This window comes from Neoarius graeffei, chromosome 21 (assembly GCF_027579695.1).
Source record: "Neoarius graeffei isolate fNeoGra1 chromosome 21, fNeoGra1.pri, whole genome shotgun sequence".
NCBI lineage: Eukaryota > Metazoa > Chordata > Actinopteri > Siluriformes > Ariidae > Neoarius > Neoarius graeffei.
Genome location: NC_083589.1, coordinates 19,447,963 through 19,467,505, shown reverse-complemented (window position 1 = coordinate 19,467,505; position 19,543 = coordinate 19,447,963). Strand labels below are relative to the sequence as shown.

At 40.7% G+C, this 19,543-nt stretch overlaps 1 protein-coding gene across 2 annotated transcripts in view; it reads left to right on the top strand.

Moving 5' to 3' along the window:
- The window catches only part of tmem19 (transmembrane protein 19), a 58,302-nt gene that overhangs the window by 19,379 nt on the left and 19,380 nt on the right, over window positions 1–19,543 (top strand). For both annotated transcript variants that reach the window (XM_060902786.1, XM_060902785.1), the window contains exons 2-3: window positions 6,668–6,818; window positions 6,963–7,076. In XM_060902786.1, coding sequence (XP_060758769.1) covers window positions 6,731–6,818; window positions 6,963–7,076 — 202 coding nt within the window. In that variant the 5' untranslated portion in view covers window positions 6,668–6,730. The remainder of the gene's footprint in view (window positions 1–6,667; window positions 6,819–6,962; window positions 7,077–19,543) is intronic.

Below are 19,543 nucleotides of genomic sequence, written 5' to 3'. Positions count from 1 at the left end.
AACCAATTTCAGGTTCACAACACATCCTATCAGATGATTGCAGGACATTTCTATAATTCCTGATGTGTTTTGAAAAAGAAACTGCCAGCTAAAGTTGCATTTATTTTCATGTTGCATTTAAAAACCTGTATTTAATGTGTACAAAAATAAATTAACAGGAGGAAATAAAAAAAGAGGGAACATTCATCTTGAAAAAAGTAAGAAAGAAAATTCTGTAAAAGTTGTAACATTTTACACATGTAAAGACTGCGAATAGTAGAAGCCTTGATCCAATCTGCTTCCAGAGTTTAAAATTATTTAAAAAAAATTATGAGAAAGATATTGCACTTCCCACAATATCTCCAAAAAGTACAGCATTTCAGGCTATAATTGGTTAAAATATCCTTCTTACATCGTGATCTCATCCAGGCCTAATTAAGCATTTAAGTGTTGGATTCTGTGTTTTCTCCTCTATCTTGCCTTCTCAGTCTTGGCAGTTACAGCCAGAAAGCTTAAACTTCTACTGATTTAAAATTCCAGAAAAATGTTGCATGTTGAATTGTCCTTGGGTTAGCCTAAGTTCACTTAAAAACAAATTGATAACAGTATGGTCCAGTTGTGGCTAATTACCTCCACCAAGGAGGTTATGTCTTCGGTGAGGTTTGTTTGCCTGACTGTAAGCAGGATTGTGCAAAATGTACTGACTCGATTTCCATGAAACTTATGCCGCTTTTCCACTACAAACGCGGCTGAGTTGGGCTGAGTCGAGCTGAGTGGGGCTGTTGGAGTTGCATTTCGACTACAACCGCGCTGAACCGTGCTGGCTGGAAGTGGGTGGACACATTGGGTGGAGTTAGCGAAAGTGGGTGGACGTCACGTGATGTCGTTAGGCGGCGCAAACAGTGACATCAGTGAGCTTTTAAGCGGTAGTCTCACGACCCGGATAGTAAACAATAAACATGGAGGACATGGAGTCGTTAGTGTTGCTGGTCTTGGTGCTGTGGCTTGTTGTCACCGACAACGCCAACAGATACTGGCAAGAGCGTATAGATGAGGCGAGGCGCATAAGGCTTCAGAAATTCTCGTAATTCGTAATTCTTCTTCTTCCGGGTTTACGGTGTTTACAGATCCTAGCGTGCTCGCGGGGCGTGTGTGGGCATGTGAGGACACTCCTCCTCACCAATCAGTGCACAGGGGAGTGTCTCCTCACGCCCCTAGCCCCACTCGGCTCGGTTTGGCTCGCTTCAGCCCCACTCCAAAACGGTGCGAGTTTTGGGTGCTAAGCAGGGCTGAAGCGAGCTGAGTCGTGCTGCTCTGAGATAGTCGAAACGTGAGCCGTGTCGGGCTGAAGTGAGCTGAAGCGAGCTGAAGTGAGCTGAAAAAGGGTAGTGGAAAAGGGCCATTAGTGGAAGGGTACAGTGTAGGCCAAGGAAGAAGCCATAAAATTTTGGAGCAGATCCACAAATTTAGTTTTGCTTGTGTGAATGTTGCCAGATATGGCATTTGGCCTTGGTGGACGTCTATCAAATCAAATCAAATCAAGTTTATTTGTACAGCGCTTTTAACAATAAACATTGTCGCAGAGCAGCTTTACAGAATTTGAACGACTTAAAACATGAGCTAATTTTATCCCTAATCTATCCCCAATGAGCAAGCCTGTGGCGACGGTGGCAAGGAAAAACTCCCTCAGACGACATGAGGAAGAAACCTCGAGAGGAACCAGACTCAAAAGGGAACCCATCCTCATTTGGGCAACAACAGACAGCCTGACTATAATATTAACAGTTTTAACAGGTATAACCCTCAACTGTCCTCATGAGGCCGTCCTTCACAGGAGTGGGGCGATAAAACTCCGACCAGACACACCAGGATGGATCAAGCAGGTCCGAGGGGCAGAAGAGGCCAGCATCTCAATCCCAGGATCAACATGTAACTCAGAGGGACAGATGGGGGGGGGGAGAGAGAGAGAAAGAAAACACGTTGTTAGGTATGCCCTAAAAATGACAAGTATTAAATCTGTGTGGTAGGCTCGCAGAGACGAGAGTCTTTACATCAGGCATAACACACAATGGCATGTTAATATGGTAAAAAATATATCATGACCTGCTCTGGCTGGATGCTTGATTGGGTGATGGGAGCACACTCCTCAGCAATGATGAGATGCAGATGGGACCCTTAGGCCTGGCCAAGACAATTCAGTTACATTTCACCGGGTCTGGGACATGCGACAGAATGTCTGACGGCCGATTCCCTGCAGGCTACGATAGCCAGTCGAGGTCCCCACCGTCTCCACCAAAAGATTTCCTGTTGACTCCATGTAACTCAGAGGGACAGATTTGGGGTGGGGGGGAGGGAAAGAAAACACAGGTGGTTAGGTATGCCCAATGTCACCTGAATAAGTAGGAACAGTATACATATTGCACCGAGTACAAGCAGGGACTCCGGCAACTAACTATGACAGCATAACTAAAAGGAGAGAGCCAGAAGGTAACACAGGCATGAGGGAGCCCCGGGACATAAAGCAGCCAGCCACTACACCGTCAACAAACTCGAGTGAGCAAGCGAGTGGGGACTGACAGCATCCATACATCCCAGTTTACCAAAACACTCTATGTCTGAGGACCCTCCAGATCTACTCCTTTACCTCATAAACACCATTAACAAAAGGCTTGACTAAACAGATATGTTTTCAGCCTAGACTTAAATGCTGGGACTGTGTCTGATTCCCGAACATTACTTGGAAGGCTGTTCCATAACAGTGGGGCTTTGTAAGAAAAGGCTCTGCCCCCTGATGTAGCCTTCACTATACGAGGTACCAGCAGATAGCCTGCACCTTTTGATCTAAGTAGGCGTGGCGGGTCATAGAGGAGCAGAAGTTCACTCAGGTACTGTGGTGCGAGACCATTTAGTGCTTTAAAGGTCAATAGTAGTATTTTATAATCAATACGAAATTTGATTGGGAGCCAATGCAGTGTGGATAAGACAGGCGTGATGTGGTCATATTTTCTAGTTCTAGTAAGGACTCTTGCTGCTGCATTTTGAACTAACTGGAGCTTGTTTATGCACTTATTGGAACATCCAGACAGTAAGGCATTACAATAATCCAACCTGGAGGTAACGAAAGCATGGACTAGTTTTTCTGCATCATGCAATGACATTAAATTTCTTATCTTTGCAATATTTCTGAGATGAAGGAAAGCTATCCGGGTGATGTTATCAATGTGAGTTTCGAATGAAAGACTGGGGTCAATAATCACTCCGAGGTCTTTTACTGCTGCACGTGAAGAAACAGAAAGGCCATCCAGAGTTACTATGTAATCAGAAAACTTACTTCTAGCTGTATGTGGTCCTAGCACAAGTACTTCAGTCTTGTCAGAGTTAAGCAGAAGGAAATTAATAAGCATCCAGTGTCTAATGTCCTTAACACATTCCTCAATTCTATTAAGCTGGTGTCTCTCATCAGGTTTTGCAGAGACATACAACTGTGTGTCATCAGCATAACAGTGGAAACTAATACAATGTTTACGAATAATATCGCCCAGAGGTAACATATATAGAGAAAAAAGCAGTGGACCCAAGACAGAACCTTGTGGAACACCAAACTTTACCTCGGTACGTCTAGAAATATCACCATTTATATCAACATACTGATAACGATCAGTTAGATAAGACCTGAGCCAGGAGAGGGCCATTCCCTTAACTCCCACAACATTTTCTAGTCTATCCAGAAGAATGGAATGATCAATGGTATCAAATGCTGCACTAAGGTCAAGCAACACAAGTAGCGAGACACAGCCCTGATCAGACGCCAACAGTAAGTCGTTTACTACTTTAACCAGTGCTGTCTCTGTGCTATGATGAGGTCTAAATCCTGACTGATACATTTCATGGATGTTATTCCTATGTAAATATGAGCATAACTGCTATGCCACAGCTTTTTCAAGGATCTTGGAGATAAAGGGGAGGTTTGATATTGGCCGATAATTGGACAGCTGACAGGGATCAAGGTCAGGTTTTTTAATCAGGGGTTTGATAACTGCTAGTTTAAAGGATTTGGGTACATAGCCAATCATAAGAGAAGAATTTATTATTTTTAGAAGCGGTTCAATTACTCCAGGCATTATCTGTTTGAATAGATGTGTCGGTAAGGGATCTAGTCCGCAAGTTGAGGCTTTTGATGTAGAGATTAATGAAAGTAATTCAGTTTCTTTTAGGGGAGTAAAACATTCTAATTGATGATCTGATACAGTTATATTGTTAACTACAAGGTCACTTTCATTGTCTAACCTTAAATTAGTAGTTTGAATTTTTTGTTGGATATTCTCAATTTTGTCATTAAAAAAAAAAAAAAATTCATGAAGTCGTTGCTACTACATACTGCAGGTGTGCATGTGTCTATAGTGGACTTATTCCTGGTTAATTTTGCTACAGTATTAAATAGGAATCTAGGATTATTTTTGTTATCTTCTATTAGGGAGGAGAAATATGTTGATCTCGCAGCACTAAGAGCTTTTCTATACTTCAGGAAGCTCTCCTTCCAAGCTAATTTGAACACTACCAATTTTGTTTGACGCCATTTACGTTCCAATTTTCGAGTGGTCTGTTTTAATGTGCGAGTGTCATCATTATACCAGGGTGCTAATTTTTTGTCTCTGACCATTTTCCTTTTTAGAGGAGCTACATTATCTAAAGTATGGCGGAATGTTGACTCTAAGCATTCAGTTGCCTGATCAAGTTCTGCAGGGGCTGACAGTGACCCAATCAAAGTTGACAGCTCTGGGAGATCATTTATAAAGCTCTGTGCAGTAGTTGACGTGAAAGTACGTTTAATACAGTAGCGTGGTGAGGTGCATATATTATTACTCAGACATATCTTGAATGAGATGAGACAATGATCTGAGATAACTTCAGACTGTGGAAGTATGACTATATTGTCTACGTTTAATCTGAATGTTAGTATTAGATCAAGGGTGTGACCACCATTATGGGTCGGTCCTATGACATTCTGCTTAATCCTGACTGAATCTAAGATGGACACAAACGCTGTTTTTAAAGGGTCTTCTGGGTTATCGAAGTGAATATTAAAATCTCCGACAACTAAAGCTTTGTCTAAGGAAATAACCAAATCTGAGATAAAATCTGCATTGCGTCTATGCTCAACAATGCCATACATCTTAAAATCCAGTCGATGGAAGTAAAGTTCAAGAGTGACAAAACATAGCCAGTGTAGAAATACGATGACTCTATATTACAATCCCCGTTAACAGGTACCAGTAATCCTTTAGAGCAGGGGTTCCCAAAGTGTGGTGCGCGCACCCCCAGGGGTGCGCGAGCTGCCACTAGGGGGTGCGCAAGATAAAAAATGTAATGGCGATTTTTAACTCTTCTTCTACGCCGTAACGGTTCTGCAGTAGTTTGTGGCTTCATTAATTAATTCATTCATTCGCGATGCTCAACTGGTTGAAATCGGCAAAACTAAATGCTGATCGGCAACTAAACATCGGCAAAGACTGGGAGATGTTGAGAAAGATTTGAGGCTGAGACTGTCTTCAATTACCCCAAACATCGGAGAGCTCTGTGCCAAGGTGCAGGCCCATCCGTCGCATTAATATTGGTATGTATTTGGCCAAATGGCATTGATCTTGCTAAAAATATATACTGCTACTGAAAATAGGACCTATATAGCCTACTGACCCACCCACCGTCCGTCTGTCTGTCTGTCTGTCTCTCTCTCTCGCTGCAGACTGAGCCGCCAGCGCTGCACTTCACAATCAGATGGATCCTCTTTATCTGTTCCTGATATGCTCCTTAATTGTTGTATCTCTTTAAAATGCATATGTTCATAATTATCATTGCTATTTTTACTGTTGTTATTATATGTTAACTTTTTTGCAAATTAAATTCATTCTCAATTCATTTTCATAACCTTGTAATGACAGGGTTGTGTTGCTAGTGTTTTAAACACAGATGAAAATCATATATTTTCCCCATATCTGGCTGGTAGACTACATGCCTCGATGTGATCTCCCTTTGTAATGAATTTGCGCATTTACCGTGTTGCAACGTTTTAAAACTGTTACATTTCAATCAAATTCTATCTAATTCAAATACGAGAGCGCATAATATGTTAATGTGATTCGATGTTCTCATTCGAGCATGACGTGTTGCCTTTGTAAGAAAGCTTTGGTGGGTTTTTTTTTTCCACTTTTGTGGTTTCCTGCAGGTGTGGCAAACGATGTTTGTTATCATTTAGCACGATTAAAGATGCTTCCCTTATAAGAAAGCATGTGTTTTTTTGAAACTGGGGAACTGGGGGTGCGTCAACCTGGTTGGAGTATAGAAGGGGGTGCGCGGCCAAAAAAGTTTGGGAACCGCTGCTAGAGTATACATGCAGGCTAGTTGCTCAAATGTAATCCAGAAAGCAGTTGTCATGGTGCACTCAGGGACAGCAGTTTCAAAATATGTTTTAACATGAATGAAACGGACTGTGGAATCATTGCCAATATTTATGACTCATCCAGACAAACAAATTGGTTGCAGTTGTAGATTTGCAACGATCATAGAAGAGTCAACTATTGTCCTTGGTCAGTATTGTCTAATGTGGACCTGTGTTAAGTTTTGAAACGTGAGTAATTCATCGTCTGTGTTGTTAATTTAATATATTGCATTTTTCTCCTGTGCTTCATAGCTGCACCTCTCAAAAGGAGTAACACGTTCTGTGGATGATAAACTGCTCAATAAGTGTGTCAAGATGATGACTGATATCATCGTGTTGTGTTTCACTTTGGCCATCTCCGTGTCCTTCTGGATCATATCCATAGCTATCAGTGCTTACTCCGGTGAGTTCACACTTTCACACCCTTTTATTTATTTCTTTTTAACATGTGCTCTTTGGCACAGTTTAACAGTTCAGCATTCAAATGCTTATTTTGAGAGTTTGATTTGGTTCTCTAATTGTTTTTTGTGTTCTTAATACACTGAAGGTACATTGCAGCCTGTGTCTCCGTGGCGATGGCTGTTCTCAGTTCTGGTCCCACTTATTATCACATCTCGTGCTCTGAAGAAAAAGAGTCTTGATTTTGGTGGTTGTTTGGGCGGTAAGGTGCTAATGAATGTGTTAATGTGACCAATTATGTTATATGACCAATAAATACTGTTAAGACATGACTGTGAGAATGAAGTGAAAATGACAAATAACATGAAAAAATAATCCTGTTTCAACAACTGTCCTAAATAGAAAGGCAGAAGAAATATACAAAAGAGAATGATGCACTGTATCAGAGAAAAACTGAAATAATCTCCATAAAAATGATTATAGAACCATTAAAAGATTAAAAGAGCCATTCAAAAAATGATCAGAGACTGAACTGGAAAAGGGGTAAAAAAAAAAACAATAACAAGGGGAGCGTTATAAAGATATATGTAAGGAATGTGGGTAAAGTTGAGAAAATAAGAGAAAATATAATGAAAGGGAATAAAAAGTCAGGAAATACTTTTCTTGGGGAAATTTGATTGGATACGAAGCTTTAACATCTAAACCAAATATACGTGATGTGCATGGTAATATGGTGGCCAGATGGCTTCACTCGTCTATACAGCGTGGATTGGACTATGAGCTGTCCAGATATTTTAGAGATCAGTGGCTGTGTCCGAAATCACTCACTCATTCACTACTCCTTACTCACTATCTAGGGAATTCTATATAGAGGACTATATAGTGAGCTCATTGGTAAAATGAAAAAACACTTTTGGACACTTCTCTGCCATGCCATTATTTACGTCATTACTGTCGCACAATTAAAACGTGCCAGATCAGTTAGCTGGTGGATTTTAAAAATAATACATGCATGTATTTTTGTGATAAATACATATTATACTGAGCGCATTTCCAACTTTAATAAATACAAAGTACTTTGTTTCTGCTGCATCTTTCAGTTCTTTTAAATCAAGGTTGATTTCTTCTTTGCCGCTGCCTTTTATTAAATCAAATTTGAGGCTTTTGATTAATTCCTTGCTCTGCACTGTAACTTCTATTCTTGTATTTTATCTGCCTTATTCTATTTTAGCTTTTTTTTCTATTCTCTTACTAATTTTAATTGTACTTGAATGTCCGTTTATAATGTGTTTCTTCCTCTGTCCATTCACCCCAACACGCTTTTTTTTTTCTTTCAGCACAACCGCAGTGCATGATGGGATATATTGCTTGGTTAGTGACCATCAGTTGTACACTATTTTTCGTGGTGCATTGTGGGATACTATGCATCCATTATATAGGGTGTAATAATTCTCATTATGCATTCAGACAGCACTACAAAATGGCCAAATCACTATATAGTCCACTGTGTAGTGAGTAGTGAGTGATTTCAGACACAGGGAGTGTTTTCGTGGCATTCGAGCAGTGAGCTCTATATAAAATCTGGAGAGCTCATAGCCTATTCCCCGCTGTAGAGACGAGTGAAGCCATCTGGCCGCCATCTTACCACTCACATTGCGTGTATTTGGCTTGTGTGTTAAACTGTTGTATCCGATCAAATTTGCCCCAAGAAAAGTATCTCCTGACTTTTTTCCCTTTCATTACCTCCTCTTATTTTCTCCACTTTACCCACATTCCTTACATATCTTTTATAGTGCTCCCTTTCATTGTTTTTTTCTTTTCCAGTCCAGTCTCTGATCATTTTTTTTGAACGGCTCTTTTACTACTATAATTCAATGGAGATTATTTCAGTTTTTCTCTTATACAGTGTATCATTCTCTTTCATATTTCTCCTTCCTTTCTATCTATCTATCTATCTATCTATCTATCTATCTATCTATCTATCTATCTATCTATCTGTGTGTTTGTTTGTTTATTTATTTATTTATTTATTTATTTATTCAACCAACCAACACAAAGTCTGTACCAATACAAAGGTTTCCTTTCTGTTTAGGACAGTTGTTGAAACAGGATTATTTTCTCATGTTATTTACCATTTTCACTTCATTCTCACAGTCATGTCTTAACAGTATTTAATGGTCATATTGATTGCACGCTGCATGAATATTGTGACAGTGAATTATGTGACCAATAAATACTGTTAAGACATGTGAGAATGAAGTAAAAATGGTAAATAACATGAGAAAATAATCAAATCAGATCAAGTTTATTTGCATAGCGCTTTTAACAATAAACATTGTCGCAAAGCAGCTTTACAGAATTTGAACGACTTAAAACATGAGCTAATTTTATCCCTAATCTATTCCCAATGAGCAAGCCTGTGGCGATGGTGGCAAGGAAAAACTCCCTCAGACGACATGAGGAAGAAACCTCGAGAGGAACCAGACTCAAAAGGGAACCCATCCTCATTTGGGCAACAACAGACAGCCTGACTATAATATTAACAGTTTTAACAGGTATAACCCTCAACTGTCCTCATGGGGCCGTCCTTCACAGGAGCGGTGCGATAAAACTCCGACCAGACACAGGGCACCAGGATGGATCAAGCAGGTCCGAGGGGCAGAAGAGGCCAGCATCTCAATCCCAGGATCAACATGTAACTCAGAGGGACAGATTGGGGGGGGGAGAGAGAAAGAAAACACAGGTTGTTAGGTATGCCCTAAAAATGACAAGTATTAAATCTGTGTGGTAGGCTCGCAGAGACGAGAGTCTTTACATCAGGCATAACACACAACAATGGTATGTTAATATGGTAAAAAATATATCATGACCTGCTCTGGCTGGATGCTTGATTGGGTGATGGGAGCACACTCCTCAGCAATGATGAGATGCAGATGGGGCCCTTAGGGCTGGCCAAGACAATTCAGTTACATTTCACCGGGTCTGGGACATGCGACAGAATGTCTGACGGCCGATTCCCTGCAGGCTACGATAGCCAGTCGAGGTCTCCACCCTCTCCACCAAAAGATTTCCTGTTGACTCCATGTAACTCAGAGGGACAGATTTGGGGTGGGGGGGAGGGAAAGAAAACACAGGTTGTTAGGTATGCCCAATGTCACCTGAATAAGTAGGAGCAGTATACATATTGCACCGAGTACAAGCAGGGACTCCGGCAACTAACTATGACAGCATAACTAAAAGGAGAGAGCCAGAAGGTAACACAGGCATGAGGGAGCCCCGGGACATAAAGCAGCCAGCCACTACACCGTCGTCAAACTCGAGTGAGCAAGCGAGTGGGGACTGACAGCATCCATACATCCCAGTTTACCAAAACACTCTATGTCTGAGGACCCTCCAGATCTACTCCTTTACCTCATAAACACCATTAACAAAAGGCTTGACTAAACAGATATGTTTTCAGCCTAGACTTAAATGCTGAGACTGTGTCTGATTCCCGAACATTACTTGGAAGGCTGTTCCATAACTGCGGGGCTTTGTAAGAAAAGGCTCTGCCCCCTGATGTAGCCTTCACTATATGAGGTACCAGCAGATAGCCTGCACCTTTTGATCTAAGTAGGCGTGGCGGGTCATAGAGGAGCAGAAGTTCACTCAGGTACTGTGGTGCGAGACCATTTAGTGCTTTAAAGGTCAATAGTAGTATTTTATAATCAATACGAAATTTGATTGGGAGCCAATGCAGTGTGGATAAGACAGGCGTGATGTGGTCATATTTTCTAGTTCTAGTAAGGACTCTTGCTGCTGCATTTTGAACTAACTGGAGCTTGTTTATGCACTTATTGGAACATCCAGACAGTAAGGCATTACAATAATCCAACCTGGAGGTAACGAAAGCATGGACTAGTTTTTCTGCATCATGCAATGACATTAAATTTCTTATCTTTGCAATATTTCTGAGATGAAGGAAAGCTATCCGGGTGATGTTATCAATGTGAGTTTCGAATGAAAGACTGGGGTCAATAATCACTCCGAGGTCTTTTACTGCTGCACGTGAAGAAACAGAAAGGCCATCCAGAGTCACTGTGTAATCAGAAAACTTACTTCTAGCTGTATGTGGTCCTAGCACAAGTACTTCAGTCTTGTCAGAGTTAAGCAGAAGGAAATTAATAAGCATCCAGTGTCTAATGTCCTTAACACATTCCTCAATTCTATTAAGCTGGTGTCTCTCATCAGGTTTTGCAGAGACATACAACTGTGTGTCATCAGCATAACAGTGGAAACTAATGCAATGTTTACGAATAATATCGCCCAGAGGTAACATATATAGAGAAAAAAGCAGTGGACCCAAGACAGAACCTTGTGGAACACCAAACTTTACCTCGGTACGTCTAGAAATATCACCATTTATATCAACATACTGATAACGATCAGTTAGATAAGACCTGAGCCAGGAGAGGGCCATTCCCTTAACTCCCACAACATTTTCTAGTCTATCCAGAAGAATGGAATGATCAATGGTATCAAATGCTGCACTAAGGTCAAGCAACACAAGTAGCGAGACACAGCCCTGATCAGACGCCAACAGTAGGTCGTTTACTACTTTAACCAGTGCTGTCTCTGTGCTATGATGAGGTCTAAATCCTGACTGACACATTTCATGGATGTTATTCCTATGTAAATATGAGCATAACTGCTGTGCCACAGCTTTTTCAAGGATCTTGGAGATAAAGGGGAGGTTTGATATTGGCCGATAATTGGACAGCTGACAGGGATCAAGGTCAGGTTTTTTAATCAGGGGTTTGATAACTGCTAGTTTAAAGGATTTGGGTACATAGCCAATCATAAGAGAAGAATTTATTATTTTTAGAAGCGGTTCAATTACTCCAGGCATTATCTGTTTGAATAGATGTGTCGGTAAGGGATCTAGTACGCAAGTTGAGGCTTTTGATGTAGAGATTAATGAAAGTAATTCAGTTTCTTTTAGGGGAGTAAAACATTCTAACTGATGATCTGATACAGTTATATTGTTAACTACAAGGTCACTTTCATTGTCTAACCTTAAATTAGTAGTTTGAATTTTTTGTTGGATATTCTCAATTTTGTCATTAAAAAAATTCATGAAGTCGTTGCTACTACATACTGCAGGTGTGCATGTGTTGATAGTGGACTTATTCCTGGTTAATTTTGCTACAGTATTAAATAGGAATCTAGGATTATTTTTGTTATCTTCTATTAGGAAGGAGAAATATGTTGATCTCGCAGCACTAAGAGCTTTTCTATACTTCAGGAAGCTCTCCTTCCAAGCTAATTTGAACACTACCAATTTTGTTTGACGCCATTTGCGTTCCAATTTTCGAGTGGTCTGTTTTAATGTGCGAGTGTCATCATTATACCAGGGTGCTAATTTTTTGTCTCTGACCATTTTCCTTTTTAGAGGAGCTACATTATCTAAAGTATGGCGGAATGTTGACTCTAAGCATTCAGTTGCCTGATCAAGTTCTGCAGGGGCTGACAGTGACCCAATCAAAGTTGACAGCTCTGGGAGATCATTTATAAAGCTCTGTGCAGTAGTTGACGTGAAAGTACGTTTAATACAGTAGCGTGGTGAGGTGCATATATTATTACTCAGACATATCTTGAATGAGATGAGACAATGATCTGAGATAACTTCAGACTGTGGAAGTATGACTATATTATCTACGTTTAATCTGAATGTTAGTATTAGATCAAGGGTGTGACCACCATTATGGGTCGGTCCTATGACATTCTGCTTAATCCTGACTGAGTCTAAGATGGACACAAACGCTGTTTTTAAAGGGTCTTCTGGGTTATCGAAGTGAATATTAAAATCTCCGACAACTAAAGCTTTGTCTAAGGAAATAACCAGATCTGAGATAAAATCTGCAAATTCAGAAAGAAACTCAGAAAAATAATCCTGTTTCAACAACTGTCCAAAATGGAAAGGAAGTATTGTACAGCCTTTTGTATTGGTATAATGAACGGGCAGGCTGGATGGATGGATGGATGGATGGATGAAGAACTATACAAAAGAGAAATACACTGTATAAGAGAAAAAAACTGAAATAATCTCCCTAAAAATAATTATGCTCATGAAAGAACTGTTAAAATAATGATCAGATTAGACTGGACAAGGAGAAAAAACAATAATGGTGAAGGGGAGCGCTATAAAGATGTGTAAGAAATGTGGGTAAAGTTGAGAAAATAAGAGGAGGTAATGAAAGGGAAAAAAGTCAGGAGATACTTTTCTTGGGGCAAATTTGATCGGATGCAACAGTTTAACACACAAGCCAAATACACGCAATGTGAGTGGTAAGATGGCGGCCAGATGGCTTCACTCTGACCAACCTATGAGCTCTCCAAATTTAATATAGATGACTTGCAACTACGTGATCAAAATGTGCTACGTCATGAGCATCCGCCATGATGGTGGATATACAAAGCAACTAGGATGGCAGCAGCTGAAATTGTGTCTGTAAGCAATACTGAATTTTCTCAGTATTACCATGATTTGAACGGTCGAGCGAAGATTCGATACAAAGAGAAGATAGATATGTGTGCAGGGATGAAAGTCTTCCGGATTTACCCGGAAATCCGGATATTTGACAAAACTCTTGAAAATCTCCGGTTTTCCGAATGGAGAAATATATTTTTCGGATTTTTCACATTCCTAGACGCGGCATAATACTTCGCATCGTCCTTGCATGGGCACGGTCCTTAAATAGCCCAAACATAGTTTATTGATTAAAAACAGGTGTTCTTTGTTAACGGCGCACGTGCCGGAGCTCGTTAGGCACGTGCACCCAAGGCGCGCCTTCAGGCGCACGAGCTAAGGCGCACAGGACTGACACCGTTCTGTGCAAGCGCAACACAATCGCACTAGAAAGCATGGTCAAGCTGCCAGTGTAGCTGCAGTCTTTTTAGTTGCAAATTACAAGTATTTCCTCGTGTTAATAATTCGCCATGTCAAAACAAGCAAAACTTTCCTCCTTCTTTCGACGTGAAGAGAGGTAAGCAATTTTTTTTTTTCCATCAAAGTTGCATTTTGTGGTTTCGAAGCTAAGTTTTAGTGCCGTTTCTAGAACACAACATCAAGAAAACGTGGAAGAAACAGCAATAATGGAAGAGCTGGTTTCTAAGCTACCTAAAACTAGCAGTGGTAATTATTTTTTATTACATAATGTACTCAGGCTGCCAGTCAGTGTGTGACACCCCCCCCCCCCCCCGAAAATCCTAGCTACGCCCCTGATTTACATGAGAAATTTGGTATTCATTGGTGTGTTTTAAATTTACAGACAATACGAACTAATGTAAACAATTGGCTTCAACTCATGTAAATATGAATTGGAAATTTTTAGTTCACTTTAGCTTATGCAAACGCACAACTCTACTAAAAGATTGATAAATGAGGCTCAGTGTCCCCAACACTGAAACCTGAAAGCTTTAGAAACTTTAACAGACCTTTACTTTTTAACAGTAATCTTTTGGGATTTTGCTGAGTTTACCTTCAAATGCACTCCTGAAAATTACTCATTAACTAGGGGAATTAAATTTGATATTTTTGACATGTTAATCATTAATGTACATGAAAGAAAAAGGCTTAAGTTATAACTTGTTTTAGTGAAAATAAGTACTAAAATGCAGGGCGGCACGGTGGTGTAGTGGTTAGCGCTGTCGCCTCACAGCAAGAAGGTCCTGGGTTCGAGCCCCGGGGCCGGCGAGGGCCTTTCTGTGTGGAGTTTGCATGTTCTCCCCGTGTCCGCGTGGGTTTCCTCCGGGTGCTCCGGTTTCCTCCACAGTCCAAAGACATGCAGGTTAGGTTAACTGGTGACTCTAAATTGACCGTAGGTGTGAGTGTGAATGGTTGTCTGTGTCTATGTGTCAGCCCTGTGATGACCTGGCGACTTGTCCAGGGTGTACCCCGCCTTTCGCCCGTAGTCAGCTGGGATAGGCTCCAGCTTGCCTGCAACCCTGTAGAAGGATAAAGCGGCTAGAGATAATGAGATGAGATGAAGTACTAAAATGCACTACAATGCAGGGTTTTGCTTGTTATGTTATTAAAATATTTTCGGGGGACATTGCCCCCCCATCTTAGTTTGACTTTCAAAAGTTCAGGGTTTTTTTTCTTTGCTCCACTTTCATCTCTGTGTGTTTCTGACCCATATTATTTAAAAAAGTCAGACTTTTCTGAAGATAAGACGCTTCTACTGACCATCGAGTACCCAGATATTACAACCCCGATTCCAAAAAAGTTGGGACAAAGTACAAATTGTAAATAAAAATGGAATGCAATAATTTACAAATCTCAAAAACTGATATTGTATTCACAATAGAACATAGACAACATATCAGATGTCGAAAGTGAGACATTTTGAAATTTCATGCCAAATATTGGCTCATTTGAAATTTCATTCCAGCAACACATCTCAAAAAAGTTGGGACAGGGGCAATAAGAGACTGGAAAAGTTAAAGGTACAAAAAAGGAACAGCTGGAGGACCAAATTGCAACTCATTAGGTCAATTGGCAATAGGTCATTAACATGATTGGGTATAAAAAGAGCATCTTGGAGTGGCAGCGGCTCTCAGAAGTAAAGATGGGAAGAGGATCACCAATCCCCCTAATTCTGCATCAACAAATAGTGGAGCAATATCAGAAAGGAGTTTGACAGTGTAAAATTGCAAAGAGTTTGAACATATCATCTACAGTGCATAATATCATCAAAAGATTCAGAGAACCTGGAAGAATCTCTGTGCGTAAGGGTCAAGGCTGGAAAACCATACTGGGTGCCCGTGATCTTCGGGCCCTTAGACGGCACTGCATCACATACAGGCATGCTTCTGTATTGGAAATCACAAAATGGGCTCAGGAATATTTCCAGAGAACATTATCTGTGAACACAATTCACCGTGCCATCCGCCGTTGCCAGCTAAAACTCTATAGTTCAAAGAAGAAGCCGTATCTAAACATGATCCAGAAGCGCAGACATCTTCTCTGGGCCAAGGCTCATTTAAAATGGACTGTGGCAAAGTGAAAAACTGTTCTGTGGTCAGACGAATCAAAATTTGAAGTTCTTTATGGAAATCAGGGACGCCGTGTCATTCGGACTAAAGAGGAGAAGGACGACCCAAGTTATCAGCGCTCAGGTCAGAAGCCTGCATCTCTGATGGTATGGGGTTGCATTAGTGCGTGTGGCATGGGCAGCTTACACATCTGGAAAGACACCGTCAATGCTGAAAGGTATATCCAGGTTCTAGAGCAACATATGCTCTCATCCAGACGACGTCTCTTTCAGGGAAGACCTTGCGTTTTCCAACATGACAATGTCAAACCACATACTGCATCAATTACAGCATCATGGCTGCGTAGAAGGGTCCGGGTACTGAACTGGCCAGCCTGCAGTCCAGATCTTTCACCCATAGAAAACATTTGGCACATCATAAAACGGAAGATACGACAAAAAAGACCTAAGACAGTTGAGCAACTAGAATCCTACATTAGACAAGAATGGGTTAACATTCCTATCCCTAAACTTGAGCAACTTGTCTCCTCAGTCCCCAGACATTTACAGACTGTTGTAAAGAGAAAAGGGGATGTCTCACAGTGGTAAACATGGCCTTGTCCCAACTTTTTTGAGATGTGTTGTTGTCATGAAATTTAAAATCACCTAATTTTTCTCTTTAAATGATACATTTTCTCAGTTTAAACATTTGATGTCATCTATGTTCTATTCTGAATAAAATATGGATTTTGAAACTTCCACATCATTGCATTCCGTTTTTATTTATAATTTGTACTTTGTCCCAACTTCTTTGGAATCGGGGTTGTACGTTCTATCTGGTTTGGCTGCCGAAAAATCAAGTCTGTCCTTGGACGAAACATAGCCCATTTTCTGAGTAGGTGCCCAGTCTGGATTGTTTCTATCATATAATTTTGCTGGCACTCCTAGAAGCGAATTGGTAATACACGTGTTAAAATTATAACAACGACTGAGTGAACCATGACAAGACAACGCTCATTTTATAGCAAAATTCTAGCAACAAGAAATAAAATTCTTTCATGATATTATTGAGTAAGCTTTTGAGTCTCACCTGAGATAAAATGATTACTGCAAATACGAGCTGTTTTGGTTTTAGCCTCTGTTAGATCAGCCCTGCCGATGTTGTTCAGCCGTGCTCGTCTCCTCTCCGTACTAAGCCTCAGAGTTTTCTCACCCTCTTTCCGAATCGCAGACGGAATTCTAAAAAAATCGGAACATGCCATGGTCACAAGTACTGTTGTGACCATAACCATATACAGCACAAAGATATGGTATAGCTAAAAGAACACTTAAAGCGGTGGAAAAACAAAGAGAGTTGTGCACGTGTGACTGTGTTTTATATGGAATGTTGCTTGACCCCACATTTGTATATCCACCAACATGGCCGACAGCCGGGTTTCTATTTTGCTTTGACGTCACTTGTAAGTCGAGGATAGAGCTCAGTGCATTAGAGCTGTGTTACTTCTGCCTGTGGTGAAGTCACATGTATTTCCACTATTGTATGTTAATGCCCCTTCTGCTGTCTGAACAATGCAATTACAGCTAGGAAAAACTAAGATTACGCAGCCTGACAATAATCACAATTCATTTTTTGTTTAATCTATTTGAATCATCATAAATTTATATCATTATCATCACATGATATTACATGCCTAAAAATTGGTTTTGCAAAATGTCAGAGCAGCACTTTGGGTCATTGTCCTTTTGTAAGATGAAATCGTGTTCATTTCTGAGGTTGTACGCAAGTGATGTGCCAAATGACCTCAGGATATTTGTGGTGGCCATCTTGCATACGCGTGCATGTTGTTAACAGCAAGTATTAGTCAGCCTGAAGGAGACTCGCTTATATGAACCTCAGTTCTTAGGCTCAAATCATATACAGTGGGGCAAAAAAGTATTTAGTCAGTCACCAATTGTGCAAGTTCTCCCACTTAAAAAGATGAGAGAGGCCTGTAATTTTCACCATAGGTATATCTCAACTATGAGAGACAAAATAAGAAAAAAAATCCAGAAAATCACATTGTCTGATTTTTAAAGAATTTATTTGCAAATTATGGTGGAAAATAAGTATTTGGTCAATAACAAAAGTTCATCTCATTACTTTGTTATATACCCTTTGTTGGCAATGACAGAGGTCAAACATTTTCTGTAAGTCTTCACAAGGTTTTCACACACTGTTGCTGGTATTTTGGCCCATTCCTCCATGCAGATCTCCTCTAGAGCAGTGATGTTTTGGGGCTGTCGCTGGGCAACACGGAATTTCAACTCCCTCCAAAGATTTTCTATGGGGTTGAGATTTGGAGACTGGCTAGGCCACTCCAGGACCTTAAATGCTTCTTACGAAGCCACTCCTTCGCTGCCCGGGCGGTGTGTTTGGGATCACTGTCATGCTGAAAGACCCAGCCACGTTTCATCTTCAATGCCCTCGCTGATGGAAGGAGGTTTTCACTCAAAATCTCATGATACATGGCCCCATTGATTCTTTCCTTTACACGGATCAGTCGTCCTGGTCCCTTTGCAGAAAACCAGCCCCAAAGCATGATGTTTCCACCCCCATGCTTCACAGTAGGTATGGTGTTCTTTGGATGCAACTCAGCATTCTTTCTCCTCCAAACACAAGTTGAGTTTTTACCAAAAAGTTCTATTTTGGTTTCATCTGACCATATGACATTCTCCCAATCCTCTTCTGGATCATCCAAATGCTCAGACGGACCTGGACATGTACTGGCCTAAGCAGGGGGGCACGTCTGGCACTGCAAGATTTGAGTCCCTGGTGGCGTAGTGTGTTACTGATGGTAGCCTTTGTTACTTTGGTCCCAACTCTCTGCAGGTCATTCACTAGGTCCCCCTGTGTGGTTCTGGGATTTTTGTTCACCGTTCTTGTGATCATTTTGACCCCACGGGGTGAGATCTTGCATGGAGCCCCAGATCGAGGGAGATTATCAGTGGTCTTGTATGTCTTCCATTTTCTAATAATTGCTCCCACAGTTGATTTCTTCACACCAAGCTGCTTACCTTGGTTGGAAGTTTCTGTAAAGGTGACACTGTCAAGACATTTATTTCAGTTGCTTCCCAGCCTGGTGCAGGTCTACAATTTTGTTTCTGGTGTCCTTTGACAGCTCTTTGGTCTTGGCCATAGTGGAGTTTGGAGTGTGACTGTTTGAGGTTGTGGACAGGTGTCTTTTATACTGATAACGAGTTCAAACAGGTGCCATTAATACAGCTAACGAGTGGAGGACAGAGGAGCCTCTTAAAGAAGTTGTTACAGGTCTGTGAGAGCCAGAAATCTTGCTTGTTTGTAGGTGACCAAATACTTATTTTACCGAGGAATTTACCAATTAATTCATTAAAAATCCTACAATGTGATTTCCTGGATTCTTTCCCCCCATTCTGTCTCTCATAGTTGAATTGTACCTATGATGAAAATTACAGGCCTCTCTCATCTTTTTAAGTGGGAGAACTTGCACAATTGGTGGCTGACTAAATACTTTTTTGCCCCACTGTAATTGGCGATGAGTTGTTGGAAGTTTCTGTAAAGGTGACACTGTCAAGACATTTATTTCAGTTGCTTCATTATAATGACTTGAAAGAAAGCAAATCAAAAGAAGTACATGAATTAAAACAAATAAGATTAGCTTTTCAATTAGGACAAAACGAATGATGCCTTATAACAGGA